At 39.8% G+C, this 20,293-nt stretch overlaps 1 protein-coding gene across 7 annotated transcripts in view; it reads right to left on the bottom strand.

The window, feature by feature from the left end:
* The window catches only part of DNAJC6 (DnaJ heat shock protein family (Hsp40) member C6), a 101,019-nt gene that overhangs the window by 29,696 nt on the left and 51,030 nt on the right, over positions 1 to 20,293 (bottom strand). For 6 of the 7 annotated variants that reach the window (XM_042952083.1, XM_042952088.1, XM_042952084.1 and 3 more), the window contains 5 exons: positions 18,029 to 18,179; positions 16,871 to 16,920; positions 16,623 to 16,771; positions 5,128 to 5,250; positions 145 to 278 (listed from right to left, as the gene is read on the bottom strand). In XM_042952083.1, coding sequence (XP_042808017.1) covers positions 145 to 278; positions 5,128 to 5,250; positions 16,623 to 16,771; positions 16,871 to 16,920; positions 18,029 to 18,179 — 607 coding nt within the window. Of the gene's footprint in view, positions 1 to 144; positions 279 to 5,127; positions 5,251 to 16,622; positions 16,772 to 16,870; positions 16,921 to 18,028; positions 18,180 to 20,293 lie in introns of those variants that run through there. The other variant, XM_042952089.1, reaches the window with a different exon arrangement.

Raw genomic sequence — 20,293 nt, 5'->3', positions numbered from 1 at the left:
TGTTTTAAATAAATAAATAAGAAAAAAGAAGAAACTGCAAGTAACGGAAATATAATAAGTCAATTACCTAAAAAGGGTTTCCCTTTTCTTAAGTGCACAATACCAATTAGAAATTGTGCCTACTCTGCATCTAGCTTACTTTACCTCCTGTGGGATGGCGACAGTCCGATTCCGGGTCGCTTTGCATATAACAATCGAACGGCTGGGCCAGGAGTAGAGTAGAGATTACAGAAAATGAACATAGCACCAACCAGAATTGACGATGCTGCCCGTCCATCCTGCCAAGGAAGATACATAAACCTGTCACAAACGTGGCCCAGTCAGCCACTCACCACAGAGAATGGCTGTACTTGCAGTTAAAAGAGGGAAGAGAGAATGGGGAGAATTCTTCTTAACAGAATGATTTTCTGTTCAAAATTATTCACCTGAGGGTGCCTGGGTGGCTCAGTCACTTAGGTGTCAACTCCTGATTTCAGCTCAGGTCATGATCTCGCAGTTCGTGGGATCAAGCCCTGCACTGGGCTCTGCACTGACAACACAGAGCCTCCTTGGGATTCTCTCTCTCTCCCTCACTCTCTCTCAAAATAAATAAATAAACTTAAAATAAAATGTGTTCACTTGAAAACCAAACTCTGTCCCAAGCTCTTCAAATCACAAAGCAGCAAGGAAGGCTTATTCTTAGGGTAAAACTGACTCTCTACTAACCTAAGAAACCAAGCAACACAAATTTGATCTGCATATATTTATGGGAAAATAGTCTAATCTTCAAAGTAACTTTGGACTCATAGGATCAGAACTAGTAGTTGAGGTCTCTTGGTTGCAAGCCGGAGGTAGAGTTCACAGATTAGGCAAATACTGCTCTTTGGAATATGCTATGTATATATTTTACCCAAAGTATGTTTCTAGATTCATACAAAATAAAGAAGCTTCACATGATTCAACCACATTCAGTGGAGAAATGCATGTAACATTCCTAACAGATGGTGGCCCAGGCTCTTCTAGAACACTCTGAGTGACAGGAGGCTTGTTGCTACTTGAAGAAACCAAGCCCAGCCCAGCTTACAAAGTTCTTCTTTATCCTGAATTATGTTAAGTTGAAGTCTATTCCACTCAATGATCCTCGTTTTTTCTTCTGTCAGGAAGGAGTAAACCTACTTCTTTCTTCCTGGGGTAGCCTTTCACATATCTGAAATACCCTCCCCTTCCACCAACTCTTTTATTTTCCAGGTTAAAGGCACACCCAATCTGTGACGGTTAATTTTATATGTCAACTTGACTGGGCTGAGCGATGCTCAGACAGTTGGTAAAACATTACTTCTAGAATTGTCTATGAGAGTGTTTTGAAAAGAGATCAGCATTCAGGGTGCCTGGGTGGCTCAATCAGTTAAGTGTCTGACTTCGGCTCGGATCACGATCTTGAAGTTTGTGGGTTCAAGCCCCACACAAGCTCTGTGCTGGCAGTGTGGAGCCTCCATGGGATTCTCTCTCTCTGCCCCTCCTCTGCTCATTCTCACTCTCTCACTCAAAAATAAAATAAACATTAAAAAAAATTTTTTTAAGAGATCAGCGTTTGACTCTGAGTAAAAAAAGATGTACTCTCACCAATGTGCATGGGCATCACCTAATCTGTTGAGGGTCTGAATAGAACCAAAAAGCAGAGAAAGGGTGAATTTTCTATCTTCTTGAACTGAGATGTCTACCTTCTTCCCTGGGACATCAGAGCCCCTGTTCTCAGGCCTTGGGCTCAGACTGAATTACATCACCAGCTTTTCTGGTTCTCTAGTTTGCAGACAGCAAATTGTGGGACTTCTCAGCTTCTGTAACTGTGTGAACCAATTCCTATAATAAATGCATTATATATTGGTTCTGTTTCTCTAAAGGACCCCAACTAATATATAATTTCTTTGATTCTTCCTCACTTGATATTCCATTTTAAGAAACATCATTTGGTGAAGTTTCTCTGAACAGACCCATTTTAAAACAACAACCTTAAATGTGCTACCCAGATGTGAAATGCAAAATATGAGGTGCACTCCAACCAACTAGAGAGGAAATACCATCTCCTTTATTCTGGACACCATGCTTTTACTAACATAATCCTAGGCCAAACTAGTTTATATGCAGGCTAAGTCACACCCTAAGCTCTTATTGATTTTCCTATCTACTAAAACCCCTAGTTCTTTTTCAAATGATGTGTTAAGCTAAGAGACAAATATATTTAATCTTTTACAACAAGATTCAGGACTTCACATTTATCCTGTGTTTAATTTCACATTCTTAGTTTCCGTTAAACAACCAACCTGCAAAGGCTTTTAAAATCCAGATTCATTATATGACCCTCCCATTTCTGAGAAATATTGGAAGCTTGATCTTCATATCCTCATCACTGTTTTTAATTAAAAGGGCAACCAAACGCAACCTTCTCCTGGGAAGATGCTGATCCATTAATCACCTACCTTTGGAAGCAAGTACTGAGCCACGATCCAACTAGATGTATAATAACCTAGCCCAAATTTCTCTATCTTGATTATAGGAAATTGGGAAATACCTTGCAGGAATACAATAAGCTATCCCTACTAGTCTATTGGTCTTGTAAAAGTTCAGCTGTTTTGATATGCACATTCATAATGAACCAATGAAGACTCCTTTTTCCTAAGAGTTTAAAATCATCTGTGCAAAGATTTATATTAGACTTTTGCCTTAAAGTGCCACCAGGTTCACCAGCCTGTAACTTTCCAGGATCAACCTCCTCCGTATTTTGGAAAAACTCTCCTGTCTTTGTTTGCCTGGCACCTCTTCTTCCTGTTTCCTCATATTACATAAGGAATCCATGATTGCTTTTCCAAGTGCTCTCAGCATTCTGAGACATAATTTAAGTCTAGAGAGTGGATTATTTTTAAAGTACTGTGAGGCTCTTTTACTATCTCACTACCTATCAGCTCTGTCTTAATGATCATTGTTACTACTGTCCTAGCCTGACATTTGCTCCCCTGACAAAGAAAACAGAATAAAAGAGTTAAGATTATATCATGTGCCTCAAGCATTTATTATTGTCCTTATTTCAAGGACAGGTTTTTCCTTTTTTTAAAGACATTTTTCTTAATCTTAATTCTTTTAGATTTAGCCTTCCTGATACTCTTAACTGATTCATGGTTCTTGGATGTGTCCCCCTCCTTTTATCTACCATGCAAATCTTTTTAACAGTTTAATTAGTTTTTTACTAAAAGATGAGTATATGCTTATTATTTTTAATAAAACAGAAATATATATGACAAAAGTAAAAGCTCCCATTTCCAGCTTCAATTCCATTTCCCAAAGACTTGATGCAGATGTCTGACTCATGCGTACCCTTTTTCAGTGAGCTAGAGAGCAGCAATGGTGTCATAATCCTTTGCTTCTTTTTCTTCTTCATTGGCTTTTTATTCTTCAAGATTGTATCATAAGAACTGGAAGCCTCTTCTCTCTCTTGAGCCATCTTCCCTTACAAAGCTGTCAGACTTTGGCTCTCTGAACTTTTAGAAATTTTTTGCATGAAGAGAAAATCACCAAAGTGCCTAAAGTTGCTTAGTCCCTGAAAGGAATCTGTTCTGTTGCACAATCTGTTGTGCCTCCGACAGGAAAACCCTTTGGCCGTTCGTGGACACGAAATTTTTCCTTTGTTGCCAAGAGTTTGGGGATGTGAGATGGAAAGAAGAAAATATGTTCTTTCACTTTCCTCCTCTTTTAGCCAACTGGCTCTCAAGAAGGAGGGAGAAGATCATCAAGTAATCACATAGCAAAAAAAAAAAAAAAAAAAAATACACCCTGAAGTTTACAGAAGAATGAGTAGGGGCACCTGGGTGGCTCAGTTGGTTAAGCATCTGACTTCTGCTCAGGTCATGATCTTGCAATCTGTGTGTTCGAGCCCTGCGTCGGGCTCTGTGCTGACGGCCCAGAGCCTGGAGCCTGTTTCAGATTCTGTGTCTCCCTCTCTCTATGACCCTCCCCCCATTCACATTCTGTCTCTCTCTGTCTCAAAAATAAATAAACGTTTTAAAAAAAACTTTTTTTTAAATTAAAAAAAAAATAACGAGTAATTCCAGTATTTATGCTCAGATTCCACTTGTGTGTTCACTTGATCATGTATTCAATCATTTATTCAAGCCTCTCAGACCTGGGGTGCAAAGGTAAAGGAGATACAGTTCTTGCCTGTGAGATGCTCACAGTCTAGTAGGAAAACGGGCACACCACCAGATCATGATGATGCAGTATATTAGATGCCACAGAAGACATTCAGATATACAATGGGAATGTCCATACAGTGAAAATAGTCAAGAGTCAGAAAGAGTTTTACCAGATGTTGACTTTTATTTTTTTTTTTAATTTAAAAAAAAAAAATTTTTTTAACCTTTATTTAGTTTTGAGACAGAGAGAGACAGAGAGAGACAGAGCATGAACAGGGGAGGAGCAGAGAGAGAGGGAGACACAGAATCTGAAACAGGCTCCAGGCTCTGAGCTGTCAGCACAGAACCCGATGCGGGGCTTGAACTCATGGACCGTGAGATCATGACCTGAGCTGAAGCCGGATACCTAACCGACTGAGCCACCCAGGCGCCCCCAGATGTTGACTTTTAAACAACAGGTAAGAGGCCACCAGAGAAGAGTTGGGGGAAGAGACTCTAAGAAGTCAGTGGTCGGAAAATTCATCAGTCCCACTAGAAATTTCTGTAAAATACAATCAATCTATGTGACTACTTACAAAGGCATAGGGGTCTTCTTCATTTTCACTCAAAAACAAAAAGGTAAATATTCCAATGTGTTTATCAATTTCATTCACACAGAACTCAATGGTATTTTTGCCTGTGTACCCACAGTCCTCGTTTCTACCTCTTTTATAATACTTAGCACATTGTAGAGGCCCTGTATTACGTGTATGTATCTGCCTCTCTCACTATTACTCAAGCTTTAAGGCAAGAAGAATAAATTCTTCCCTCATTTTTATATCCCTCACATCTCCTAATTCCTAAGTAGGGATTCAAAAAGTTTATTCAGCTTAAATGTTACCTGTTCACCAGCCTCTATAGAGCCAGCTGTATTTGGCCAAACCAAACCCAACTACCACAAATGACAACAACAAAGGTTACTCACCAAGCAGTGGACAACACAGACGTTTTTGGGATTCTGTAGTAGCCAATTATACATATTCCGACACACAGCAAAAAGGTTGTGCAGACTGGGGGCCTGCCTAATGGGCCAACTGCATTCTGAGACCTAAGGGAACAGAGCAAAAGGAAATGAATTCCTCAAGTGACTCCTCTCCATACGCAGCTATCACACTAAACAACTTCTGGAATATGATACCACATTCTCTTTTAATATAGCCAGGAAGAGGTATGAACAGGGTTCAAACACAGAAAGAAGAGTTGTTTAATATAGCAATTTCTTAGTTAAAAGATTCCATTCCAGGAAAGGTATAAAAACAAATTTTGAGGTATATTTTAAATTAAAAATAGACCATTTAAACTACATATTTGGATTTTTTTTTAATCCTGTAGGGTTACAATGCATTTAACTTCTATTAAGAATACAATGTTTTGACCTGCCTATTGGATACTTAATTATAGTATTATCTTATAAATCCTGCACTATCCCTAATTTTATTCCAGCTCTCATGAGAACATGAAAAAAGCTGCAGAGTGAGCCAAACTACACTTGCTCAGAGCTCTTATTTCTTTCTGTCTTACTGAAGGAATCCACAACACCATGGGGCAACCTTCAGTATTTTCACTCATCTAACACACGTGTTCATTTAACCCATTACAGAGCATCGGCAATGTTCCTGGAATTCTGTTTGGCTCTGAGCAGTATCACAATCGTACAAGACTGGTATTAACATGATGTCCATTCTGCAGATAAGAAAACAGACTCTCAGAGTCTGTCTTGTCTAGAGTCATGCTGCCAGTCAGGACTAGCAGAGCAACCCAGGTCTTCTGAGTATAAATCATTACGGGATAAGACTATACTGGTAGAGATTATCATTTGCCTCAAAATACTAGGTATGAGTCCCAAATGATTAGATATTTACTAATTTAGATAATAAAAAATGAGAAGTTTAGACTTGGACAAACTCTGTGACCTCTTTTAACCTTTTTTTTTTTTTCCAAAAATGTGGTGAGTGGCACCTACCTACCTGCCTCATAGGGTGTGGTTAGTACATGAGGATGTATTTCAAGGGCTCAGCCCAGTACCTGACATGCACAAAGTGATTAAGGAATATTAGCTATTATCATCACTATCGAATCTGGTAACTGCCAGTACAAAGCCCTGAGTTCAGATAAAGCCAGCTATGTTTGAATAAAATGAATAAAATCCCACATGGCAAAAAAGCAGACTGAAGGGCCAGATCATACAAGGTCCTGGTAGCAGCTGGGAGAATATTTAAGAAGGAGTGACTCTCATCTGTATTATCCAAAGACCTCTTTTTTTTTTTTTTTAATATATGAAATTTACTGTCAAATTGGTTTCCATACAACACCCAGTGCTCATCCCAAAAGGTGCTCTCCTCAATACCCATCCCCCACCCTCCCCTCCTTCCCACCCCCCATCAACCCTCAGTTTGTTCTCAGTTTTTAACAGTCTCTTATGCTTTGGCTCTCTCCCACTCTAACCTCTTTTTTTTTTTCTCTCTTTTTTTTTTTTCCTTTTTTCCTTCCTCTTAAGCCAGTACAGAGAATGGATGCAGATGACATGAGAGTAGCCGGGGGGGAGCAGTCAGGAGACTGCTGAGGAGCCCAAGTCAGGAATGATGGTGGCTTAGGCTGGTTGCTAATGTAGGGAATTCTGAAAAAAGACTAGATTTTATATGGATGGTGTCATCAGAAAGTACTCTGCAACACTACTGGCCTAAACAACAACAACAACAACAACAACAACAACGAATATCTCAAATCCCTAATGTTTAACAGTGGGCAAAGGGAGGGAGGAGCAATCTATTGGTTCACCCTTTTCTGGTAACCAGATAATTGCTAGTCAAGTTTCTCTCTCTGGGGATGCCAAGAAGGCCCATTTTTTTTGGTTAATTTGTACCTTTTTCTACAAGATGATTGTAGGGTAATGGCAGGGGTGCTTCCAGATACTCACTTACCTATACCTTTGGCAATGACAGGTATGGTTTATTAAACAAAGTAGTTGAAATGCTTGACACAGCTACTAAACAATCTAGGGTGACCCACTACTAGGCCTCCCAGTTTAAACTCCAGAACAGCTTGCCCCTTCTACCCAACATGAATTAAGACTGTTTCTGGCCCATTCTTTACCACCAAATGGATTCCCTGCTGCTGTGTTCTCAAGGAACAGAAATGATATATTGGTTTAAAAAAAAAAAAAAGAAGAGTTGGTAAGATAAATTCTGCCATCAGGGAAATTACAAAATGTACACTTGTACAAGCTGCTTCTTGTCTGCAATGCTTTTCTTCCCTTAGTAAATTCCTATTCATCCTTTAAAACCCAAGTTCAAGTGCTCTTTTGTTACTGACAGTTTCTCTAACACCCAGAGGCAGAAATTAGTTACCTTAGTTCTTCGTACCCATGCCCTTGTCCATTTTCATCTATTACAGCTTTTATCAGTAGAGCACCATGATTAAACCCACAGGCCGGGTTTTCACCTTTGCTTTACCACTTATGATCTGATTAACTGTAGTCAAGTTTCTGATCTCTTGGAGCCCCAATCTCTTGTGTGTAAAGTGAAAATGGGCATTACAAGAGTAATGAGAATTAAGTAGAGCAACATAAGCACAGTAAGTGCCAGCGTATTGTCAAACTGTATTCAAATTAATTGTTTACCTCTGTCTCCCCCTCTAGACACTCGGCCTCACCAGAAGAGACACCATAACTTACTTGTTTTGTAACTGCAGAGTTGTTGTGTTAGTTGAATAGAAGATGCTCAGTATTTGCTGAGTGAACGAATGATTGAAAGAACAAAGGGATGAACCCCATTTGGCAATCGCTTCTCATACTAAGATTTGTCTACAGGTACAATTTCTCAAGGAAGGGGCAGATGAATCAAGTTTGCTGTTGTTGTAAGTTGGAATCATGGAATAGTATGAAAAAATTGCTTTTCCGGACAGTATTTTTAAACCTTTTAGAAACTGTATGTCAACCATACAAACACTAAATGTCAATATCTGTAATGAGTCTCAGCTAAAAGTTGGCTAAATTGTTCTCAGCACAAAAGGCTAAAAGCTCCAGAATCATTAAATCAATCAAGTAAATAATATTAATTTAAAGTACTCCATAATTACATATTTACTTGATCTATAATTATACACCATTAAGCAAACACACAATTAGAATTTTTTAAAAGCATGTACTCTGTCTAAAAGGGAAAAAAACACTAAAGCATAAACAAAACCCAAAAAAAATTTTAAGGAATTCAATCACTGTAAGCTATTTTTGTGTCTCCCTGGGGTTCACAGGTTCAGGCAATAAGCAGCACAATCCTTGGGCATGTGACACTTCATGATGCCATCTCCAGTCTCTCTAAACACCTCCCAGAGCTGCCAAGCATCAGAAAATGCCATATGGATTACAGGCTGCCATGATACCACCCAGTTGGGAAAGAAGCCAAAACAGCACCACAGCCGGATGCCATTTGATTTTTCTCTCTCCATTGCCACAAGCATGGGCTCATCGATGGCAGAAGCATCCCACCTGCCAAGCACAAGAGCAAAAGGTACTACAGAGAATCAGACTCAAGAGCCATACCACATTTTAAGAATCTACACCATTTTTGGAAAACAGGGGGATTTTAGTCAATCATTTACTGTGGCATTTTAGTATTACTAACATCAATCATAACTACCACTTACCGAACGCTTACTATAGGGTAGACACTGCTATCAAGTTTATTCGTTATGGCAAAACTACAGAAAAGAATTTCTAAGTATTTGCAAGGTAGGTATTCGTATTGTCATCCCCATTGCATACAGGATAAAATGGTATCTCGGGTGAAGTGAAGAGATTTAACCAGGAAGAGGAACAGCTGAGATGTGAACCTAGGGTAATTTTTAAAGCTTAAAATTGTCATCTTAATAAAAATTACTGATAAGACTCATGTACTTTCTATTATATCACACTGTCTGATGGTGATTATTAACTGCAATTCCACCTCACATTTGTGGGTGGTTATGGCTTCAAGTGATGGCCATATTTTCAGTTTCCTTAAAACTGAAGCCTGGTGGCAGAGGGAGAGATGAAGTATAACCTGTAAAGTCACCTCTCACCAACCAGCAAACCAAAGCAGAAACAACTGGGAGCTCTGGTGACCTCTGGTGAGCTCTGGAAGGAAAAGGAAAGGAAACAAACAAAAGATGGACCTTTAAGTAAGTTCAAATTGATAGCATATTTCCCAAAAATCAATTTGTTCTCAAAAGGGAAGAAATCCTGCAAGATTATGTAGTTTAGAAACAATCAAAATGAAGGAAAAGTCTAAAGGAATCAGCTGGGTTTATTTTTTTATGCTACTAACAGAGCTCCTTCAGCATACTTTTCTTCCTGGTTGAGAGGAGGAGGAAGGACACTCCAAGTGGTGCTGGAGTGCGATCAGAACGTAAGAACTTTAGGACCAGGCAACATGCAGTGGCCATTCACCTGGTTTTCTACTTCTTACCAACATCAATACCAAGAAATGTGTAAAGCAGTGGTTCCTGATATTCTGAGCAGAGCTCAAAACCTGTGCAGAAAGTGAACCAGTTTACATGCACCTACAGAGTGGATGGGTACAGTGTTTATTTGGGACATGATGGAAAAGGTTTGGGTATAGACAGTGGTGATGGTTACACAACATTGTGAATGTATTCAATGTCATTGAACTGTACTCTTATAGGTTGTCAAAATGGTTAAGTTTGTGTCATGTATACTTTACCATCAAAAAAAAAGTGGGGTGCTAGAAGAAATGGTTAAACTCTCTGAAGCCCATCCATGGATCTAAATACACAGGTGGACCCATATTTCTTTAACTCAGATCAAGAATACCTGCTTTAGATAATGCATCTCATTGGTCTCCAGGACTTTACTGTCAACATTGGTAATTTTTATTTCCTCAAGGTGGAAACTGGCTAAGAAGACTAAAAAACCAACCAAACAAAAAACTAATGTTCAATACCTCTTGTGCAGTTCTGAATAGGCACTCTAGCACATTGCTTTGAAAGCAGGGCAATCTGGCATATATTGAGTTGGGGTCTCTGCTAAAAATGGAGACTAAATATGAATCCTATTCTAACATTCCGTTACACATGCAAATCCTAAGAAAGCTGCCATTTGATTATTTCATCCAATTCCTGTCAAACCATGTGGCTTCTAAGCATAAAAGCTAATCAAAATATAGAATGACTCCCCTCAGCAAAGTGAAATCTTCCTGGAAACAGCCTGTCTCTGCCACCACCACCGTATTCCCAAACACATATCACACAATAAAATGTAAAGTGACTTAGTTCAGGGTCCAAGACACAGGGATATAGACAGAGCTGGACTCCTGTGAGTCTACAAATAAAACCAGTCTCATGTTTGGTCTTTTCCAACACTGGTATTTATGGAAGAGTCTGCCACCTACATTAATTTTTTAACTTTTTTAAAAAAGATTTAAGTAATCTCTACATCCAACGTGGGCCTTGAACTTACAACCCTGAGATCAAGAGGTGTATCTTCTACTGATTGAGCCAGCCAGGCACCCCATGCCATCTACATTTATTAAAATAAGATTTGGAAAACTTCCAAACTCTTTCTATGAAGCCAGCATTATCTTGATTCCAAAGCCGGACAGAGACCCCACTAAAAAGGAGAACTATAGACCAATTTCCCTGATGAACATGGATGCAAAAATCCTCAACAAGATATAAGCCAACCGGCTCCAACAATACATTGAAAACATTATTCACCACGACCAAGTGGGATTTATACCTGGGATGCAGGGCTGGTTCAATATCCGCAAAACAATTAATGTGATTCATCACATCAATAAAAGAAAGGACAAGAACCATATGATCCTCTCAATAGATGCAGAGAAAGCATCTGACAAAATACAGCATGCTTTCTTGATAAAAACTCTCAAGAAAGTAGGGATAGAAGGAGCATACCTCAAGATCATAAAAGCCATATATGAACGACCCAACGCTAATATCATCCTCAATGGGGAAAAACTGAGAGCTTTCCCCCTAAGGTCATGAACAAGACAGGGATGTCCATTCTTGCCACTGTTATTCAACATAGTATTGGAAGTCTTAGCCTCTGCAATCAGACAACACAAAGAAATAAAAGGCATCCATATTGGCCAGGAGGAGGTCAAACTTTCACTCTTCACAGATGACATGATACTCTATATGGAAAACCCAAAAGATTCCACCAAAAAAACTGCTAGAACTGATTCATTAATTCAGCAAAGTTGGAGGATATAAAATTAACGCACAGAAATTGGTTGCATTCCTATACACCAACAATGAAGCAACAGAAAGAGAAATCAAGGAATCGATCCCATTTACAGTTGCACAAAAAACCATAAAATACCTAGGAATAAATCTAGCCAAAGAGGTGAAAAATCTATACACTGAAAACTATAGAAAGCTTATGAAAGAAACTGAAGAAGACACAAAAAAATGGAAAAAGATTCCATGCTCCTGGATAGGAAGAACAAATATTGTTAAAATGTCAATACTACCCAAAGCAATCTACATATTCAATGCAATCCCTATCAAAATAACACCAGCATTCTTCACAGAGCTAAAACAAATAATCCTAAAATTTGTATGGAACCAGAAAAGACCTTGAATAGCCAAAGCAATCTTGAAAAAGAAAACCTAAGCAGGAAGCATCACAATCCCAGACTTCAAGCTATACTACAAAGCTGTAATCATCAAGACAGTATGGTACTGGCACAAAAACAGACACTCAGATCAATGGAACAGAATAGAAAACCCAGAAATGGACCCACAAACGTATGGCTGACTAATCTTTGACAAAGCAGGAAAGAATATCCAATGGAATAAAGACAGTCTCTTCAGCAAGTGATGCTGGGAAAACTGGACAGCGACATGCAGAACAATGAACCTGGACCACTTTCTTACACCATACACAAAAACAAACTCAAAACAGATGAAAGACCTCAATGTAAGACAGGAAGCCATCAAGATCCTTGAGGAGAAAGCAGACAAAAACCTCTTTGATCTTGGCCGCAACAACTTCTTACTCAACACGTCTCTGGAGGCAAGGGAAACAAAAGCAAAAATGAACTATGGGGACCTCATCAAAATAAAAAGCTTCTACACAGCGAAGGAAACAACCAGCAAAAGTAAAAGGCAACCGACAGAATGGGAGAAGATATTTGCAAATGACATATCAGATAAAGGGTTAGTATCCAAAATCTATAGAGCTTATCAAACTCAACACCCAAAAAACAAATAATCCAGTGAAGAAATGGGCAAAAGACATGAATAGACACTTCTCCAAAGAAGACAGCCAGATGGCCAACCGACACATGAAAAAATGCTCAACATCACTCATCATCAGGGAAATACAAATCCAAACCATGAGATACCACCTCACACCTGTCAGAATGGCTAACATTAAGAACTCAGGCAACAACAGATGTTGGCAAGGATGTGGAGAAAGAGGATCTCTTTTGCATTGTTGGTGGGAATGCAAGCTGCTGCAGCCACTCTAGAAAACAGTATGGAGGTTCCTCAAAAAACTAAAAAGAACTACCCTACGACCCAGCAATTACACTACTAGGCATTTACCCGTGGGATACAGGTGTGCTGTTTCAAAGGGACACATGCACCCCCATGTTTATAGCAGCACTATCAACAATAGCCAAAGTATGGAAAGAGCCCAAATGTCCATCGATGGATGAATGGATAAAGAAGATGTGATACATATACACAATGGAGTATTACTCGGCAATCAAAAAGAATGAAGTCTTGCCATTTGCAACTACGTGGATAGAACTGGAGGGTATTATGCTAAGTGAAATTAGTCAGAGAAAGACAAAAATCATAAGACTTCACTCATATGAGGACTTTAAGACACAAACAGATGAACATAAGGGAAGGGAAACAAAAAGAATATAAAAACAGAGAGGGGGACAAAAGAGAAGAGACTCATAAATATAGAGAACAAACTGAGGGTTACTGGAGGGGGTGTGGGAGGGGGGATGGGCTAAATGGGTAAGGGGCACTAAGGAATCTACTCCTGAAATCATTGTTGCACTATATGCTAACTAATTTGGATGTAAATTTAAAAATAAAATAAAATAAAAAATAAAATAAAATAAAATAAAATAAAATAAAATAAAATAATATTTGGTTTATTTGGTTAAGGGTCCGACTCTTGATTTTGGCTCACGTCATGATCTCATAGTTTGTAGGATCGAGCCCCACGTTGGGCTCCGTGCTGACACTGTGGAGCCTGCTTGGGACATTGGGACATCTCTCTCTCTGACACTCCACTACTCACACTTTCTCTCTCTCAAAATAAATACACATTTAAAAAAATATTTTAAAAATAAAATAAGATTCAATTGCAGACCTAGAACTCCATTATCCTGGAAGGAGGAAGAAATGGTTCTAGCCCTCATGCACTGGAAGATGAGAACCTAATGCAATAATGAGATGCAAATCAATTCACAGCATTAGTGCTGGGGAGAGAAAGGACTGTGGCCTGGAAAAGAGATGTAGCCAAATCCAAAACAGAGCTCAGATGAAAATACTAAGGTTTGGGGGCTGTCTTCCTGAGATACAACTGAGGGCTGAGAGAACCAGTTAGGTTGGAGGGTCCAGTTGCATTCTGCCAAGTTCTAGGACTATCTGAGGAGGCTAAAGAGGTAGTGTAAGCCTGTGTTTCTGAGAAAAGAATTGGAAAAGACTTGTGGTATACTGAAACCCTCCCCTTAGCAAAGTTAGGCTGTTAGGATGGGTGAGGGGTGTCGCATGGGGGCCTCTTAGGAAGAGGGAGCAGCTCATGCAAGGAGACAGCATGTGTCTTCCCTGGTTGGAGTATAGAGTTTTTTAGGCCATGGAGAACAGTGGAAAAGAAGCTGGAGAGGCAGGGCTAAGACAAGATCATGAAGAGCTATGTAAGACACATTCTACGGTTTGCACAGAGAGGAAATAACCCTATTCCTTTCACTTACACTCATAAGTAAGCAAGACTTATTCATGCTTTAAGGTCCAGCTCTCACTGCTGTCTCCTTTCCCCAAACTCTCTCAGTATGGATTGTAAATATTATTTGCATTTGTCTTTAGCATGTCTTGGCTTCTTTTTCAGCTAGGCTTAAGTGTCTTGAGAACAAGAACCAAATATTTATTTTATATCAATATGTTTAACAATTCTTGGCACATTCATTCTTCTGAGAAACCTGTATTAGCCATGCCAGGCATGCTCCTAGGTAGCAAATAAAATAAACATCCCTCCTGCTCTTCTAGAGCAAATGAGGGCAGCCCAGGACAGATGTTCAATATGTAAGTCCTGGTCTTTTGGTAAGACTGTTAAGACTGGTCACAAAATATGCAGTTGCACTAATAGATGCCTTGCTTTAAATATCTTTATAGAGATTGCTTTTACAAATACTACACAAAGGGCCACCTGGGTGGCTCAGTCGGTTAAGCATCCGACTTCAGCTCAGGTCATGATTTCACAGCTCATGGGTTTGAGCCCTGCATCAGGCACTGTGCCAGCAGTGCTGAGCCTGCTTGGGATTCTCTCTCTCTCTCTCTCTCTCTCTCTCTCTCTCTCATTCTCTTTCCCTACCCCTCCCCAACTTGAACTTTTTCTCTCAAAAATAAATAAACTTAAAAAGAAAAAACAAATACTACACAAAGAGACATCTTCATACATATGAATGTTTCTACAATGATAATTATATCTTTATTTACTTTCAGAGGGAAATTTTTCCAGATTATCACAGATCTTCCATGATTAAATAAAATTTCTATGGAATATTGTGAAGGGTGTTCCACAGTTCTTCAGTTATGAAAATGATGACATTGACTCTCAAACAATAAAAATCAATCCAAAAGATTTGCATCTGAGTTAGAAACGGAATATCTACCCACATTCTGTTTGATGTTAATTCACTTGTTCTGAATCAGGTAATAGATGGGATAAGAGTGGGAAAGGCAGTTAATTATAGGGAATTTAAAAGAGCTGCATTTAAAATCTCCATTATACAGCAGCAATTTAGACCAAACTGCTTCAGAATGGTTTTATCAGTGCTTCTCGAGAGTGGTCCCCAGGGCAGCAGTTGGAGCGGCGCCCAGGAAGTTGTTAGCAGGTGCAGATTCCCACCACTCTTCTATGCTGCTAAAGCAGAAACTCTGGGCCTGGGTGTCTGCCCAACCCTCCAGGTGGTTTGTTGCTCACTAACATTTGAGAACCACCAGGTTTCCTCTTGCCTATTCTGGGAACCTTCACGGAAAAGAGAGTCCTTAGCAAAACTGTCCCTTATGTCATTGAACATTAGGGCAGGTGAGGCTTTAGAGAACATACAGACCAACCTTCCTGTGTTTTTTACAGATCTGGAAGCTGAAACCCAAAGATTATCAATGGCAACTAAAATTGGAGCAAAATGTGTTCTAGCATCAAAGCTGAGATACACAGGATGGACAGGCAGCTATAATTTTGCTTACTTAAAATAAATTTTCACTTTTCAAGGGTCCATTGTGTGGCAAACCCTTTATATTTAGGAATAGACCCAGATGTAGTTGCAAAACCAATCACATCTAAGGCTAAATCAAAATATTTGAAAATGTTCTGGAAAGAGAAAAAGCCTTAATTCAGTGAATAAATCAAGAACTCCCTGGCCAGAAGGATCAGACTTCACATCAGATTCAAACCTAAGCCAACACTCATGGCTTCTCAACCAGTCAGAAACTAGGAATATTTCCCTGCCTTATTCAAAAAGTTCCTTAGGAGGATAAGCCAGCTTTCCCAAGTAATATGTCGGCCCAGAGCAATGGTTAAGAACACAAGCAAGCCTTAGACCACCTGCTAGTGGTAATGGTCTTGGGCAAGTCACCTTAATTCTCTGTGCCCCAGGTCTCCATCCACCTCAGGGGACAGTGTAAAAGCTCCAAATATTAGTAATAGTATTACCAAACCCACAGTGTGGACTGTTTGTGTGCTATTTTCTACTTATGAAAAAAGCACCTTTACTGAATGTCAGAGAGCTATTTCCATTATACTGAGTGGTGTCTATATTGGTCTAGCGACACTGATGCATCATGACGCCTAAGTAGCAATAAGGGAAGGTTAAGGGCAGTAGAAGGCTCACCAATTGCCCTCCATAGCAGCTCTATCTCCAACTGAGCCTCAGAGCAATGTGCCCTAACAACTAAGCAAACAGCCACAAGTGATTTGAGACCCCAAATTATATGGTATCTCATTGACAGATAAACTTTTCCTGCAAATGTCCTCACCCAAGGAAAATCTTCAAAATATTTTGTAGCAGCCTAATAAATACTTCATGACTAGAAGTGTCCAGAGTGTATAGTTTATCAGCTTTGTGTCTGAGGACAAAGGCTTTGAGGATATCTCTTAAAGGGAAAAATACCCTGTTACATCTTCAACCATGGCATCCCAGTGCTAAAACTCCTTACCCTGCTGTGAAACTTGGCAGTTCGATAAGACTTGGGTGACAGATTGTACACCGTGTAGTGGTCAAGATGTCTGGAATCCAAAAAGCTTCGGATGTCATCCACCTGATTCCTGAATCCTATGTCAACGTTGTCCAGAGGAAAGGACATCACTAGGAGGGATCACAGAGAGAGAATATCGGTTAAATGGGTATGCTGTTGCAATGAGCAGCAACTGAAAGCTGAGCTGTTAATAAACATGAGAAACTTACCAATAATTCTGGAGGTAACATAAGTAAAGTCTAAATCTCCCTTCGTGTAGCTAAAAGCAAGACAGGAAAGGGTGCTCATTAAAGTGATCCAAATATGCCAGGATATCCCCCTCTCGATCACTTGCCCATCATGACTTGGACACTTCATCCAGTAGGCGTTTTTCTTAGCTCAAGGCCTTCTCTCTAACAAAGGATAATTGTTGAGAGAAGCAACCCATACCCTCAGGAGCGTAAATCTACCACTCCAACTGATGTACCCCAATACCCTTTGTAGGTGACACTTCCTGAACAGAATCAATCTCAGAATAGAAAACAGTGCTTATTCATTAACACTGATTATTCCAGCCTCTTTGCCTGCTTGAACATCTCCTGTAAGTGTGAACAGTGAGAGGGTAGGTAAGGAAGTGATGGAGAAACAACAAGGGATATCTTTTCTCTGTCCACCAGGCCCTGGTTGGCAATTGCTGGTAAGGGATAAATTTTGCCTTTGAACAAAGATTAAAATCTTGATTAATCTTTTGGGCTTGACATTTGAATTTATGATTCAAAACTGCATATTACAACCTAAAGTGATCTTAGAATTTTCTAATACCTAAGAATAAAATAGAATTCATATGGCCTGCTTGTAAGAATTTTCATACAGCAGAAGGGTAGAAAATGTCTTCCACTAAACAAGATTCAAAGAGCTACTAAGATACAAAAAATAAATGTTTCCATTATGATCCAATGAGTATTTTTCAGATTGCATGTGCATTATTATCTCATTTAACTTCTCATTTAATTCTCAAATCAACCAAAGACATGAATCCTACCAGAGTATAAAAGTCAAGCTCAGAGAGGTTAATTAAATTGCCTAGATCACATGGTTAACAAGGGCAGATAATGCATTAGAACCCAGGATGCTGGATTCAAAAGACAGGGATGGCAACCAGTATATTTTAATATAAAAATGCACTGAGTCCTCCTGGCCTGTGCTTGTAGCTTCCGAAGGCCTCAACTTCATGGCTTCAATGACATTGCTTGGTTGATCAGATTCCATGCAATTATATCACATAATTGACAGTCCTTGAGCCAGAAAATCAGTTGGCTGGTAACCAGGTAACCAGATCCTTTGGAGGCACGGAGGTCCATTAACTTAACTGGGAAGAATGCACATACCTGGTAACAGATTGTATAACTCTGGAAGATGTGTCTTTGAGGGTGTCTTTCAAGTTGTCCTTTAAGTTACTGAAGAGCCTCCCTGCACCTCCTTTCACCATGTCGAAGAGACCTCCCCCATAGCTGGGCTCCATGTCTGGGGATGAGGCACCTGCCAATGAAAAACAGAAATGGAGCTGATACACAGACTACACAATCTCTCTTCATTCCCGTAACATACGCAGACCAGGAAAGATATTCCTGTAAGTTATGCTCACTCTCAGAACTTACTGACTCTGGGTTACTGCAGTGCTGCTGGGCCTGCCTGGGAGACCAAGAGAAGCACTTTGCTAAGTCTCACATTTTTTAACATGAATATTAGAAAAAATGTAACTGTCCATGTGGCCTTCATTATACTTCTCTGAGACAATGCCCACATCAGAGGAAGAGCAGCTTAGCTTAGAAGTGTGTGCAGGGGCCTCCTCTGCCCTGCGAGGGAGCTGAATGTGTTAGAAGATTCATCTCATGCCTCTCCCGCTAAGTCATTCTTCACGTCCATCATGGAAAATAACCTCTCAGGGGCCTTTTAACAGTTTTTAGGATGCATGGTGATCATCAGTATTATTTATCAAGTACTTCAGTTTTTCATTCCTTACAGCTTCACAAAATTGTACCTTCTGGTCCCTTGTGGTTAGCTCAACCTTGGCACCATTGACATTTAGAGCCAAATACCTCTTTGCTATGGGGGTGGGGATGCCCAGTACATTGTAGAGTATTTAGCAGCATCCCTGGCTCCTAGTCACTAGAGAGCACCAGTAGCACCCCACTGCCACCAGCTGGGACAACCCAAATTGTCTCCAGACATTGGCACATATCCCCTGGAAGGCAAAACTACCCCTGGTTGAAAACCACCACTCTAGTCTATGATATGTCAGTGAAGGTAGGTACTGTGTGTCACTCAGGATACAGCACTTAACTGTGAGTGTGAAACTCCCCATAGTTCTCATTCCCTCTCTGTGTTTCTGTCCCCGTCTCTCTCTTTCTTTGCCCTAGCAACTGGCAAGGTTTGAGATCATGGCTGCTCTGTCCAGGACTCCCAGGTCCTGGAATAGGAAACTGTGTGGCAGAGCTCCCAGCTGACCTTCAATGAACATGCAGGATGAGTGATGACCAACCCTTTATTATTAGAAGCACCCCCATTCCATTTTGGGAATGTTCCTCATCATAACACAACTTAGCTTACAAAGGCTGATACAGGAAGAAAGAAGGAACCTGTGTAGAGGAGGCTAATGTAAACAATGGCCAGGTAGCCTCTTCAGCCTAGCAGTCAAGAGCAGGAGTCATTCTCAGCTGGGTTCTGGCTCAGACTTGCTACTCCTGTGTGACCTTGGGAAGGAAGTAACAGTCTTTTTTTTTTTAAGTTTATTTATTTATTTGGAGAGAGAGAGCAGGGGAGGGACAGAGAGAGAGAGAGAGAGAGAGAGAGAGAGAGAAAACAGAGAATCCCCAGTAGGCTCTGCACTGCCAGGGCTTGAACTCACAAACTGTGAGATCATGACCTCAGCTGAAATCAAGGGTCAGAGGCTTAACTGACTGAGCCACCCAGACACCCTGGAAGTAACAGTCTTTATAAGCCTCTTTATTCCTGACTTTAAAATTGGGATAAAAATAGTGCCTTCTTCATAGGGAAAGGTTAAATAAGTGCATATAAAACTATTAGCATAGAACCTAATATATTTAGGGGCCAACAGACTGCAGCTAACTATTATTATGTCACACCCTGAAATTCTTATGTTATTTTTAATCATTATTCACTTTTCAACTATATGATGACATCTCTTCTTTTTTAAAAATTGTAATATTTATTTACTTTATTTTAAACTGTAATATTTATAATGGACTTTAAAATATGTTAAGGAGGGGGGTGGTGCCTGGGTGGCTCAGTCAGTTAAGCCTCTGATTCTTGATTTCAGCTCAGGTCATGATCCCAGGGTCACAGGACCAAGCCCCACCTCAGGCTCTGCACTGGGCATGGAGCCTGCTTGAGAGTCTCTCTCCTCCTCTCCCTTGCCCCTCCCCCACTTACATTCATGCTCTCTCTCTCCCTCTCAAATAAAAAATAAATAAAATATTTCAAGAAGACAGATTTCATGTTAAGTATTCATATAAAAAAATACTTCACAAGGAGATTTTTGGAGATTGTGGTAATAGTATCGTAAGTATACACACATATTTTTTTTTCAATATATGAAATTTATTGTCAAATTGGTTTCCATACAACACCCA

This window comes from Panthera leo, chromosome C1 (assembly GCF_018350215.1).
Source record: "Panthera leo isolate Ple1 chromosome C1, P.leo_Ple1_pat1.1, whole genome shotgun sequence".
Taxonomy (NCBI): domain Eukaryota; kingdom Metazoa; phylum Chordata; class Mammalia; order Carnivora; family Felidae; genus Panthera; species Panthera leo.
Note: the sequence above shows the minus strand (reverse complement) of the source record. Positions and strands in the feature narration are given on the sequence as shown.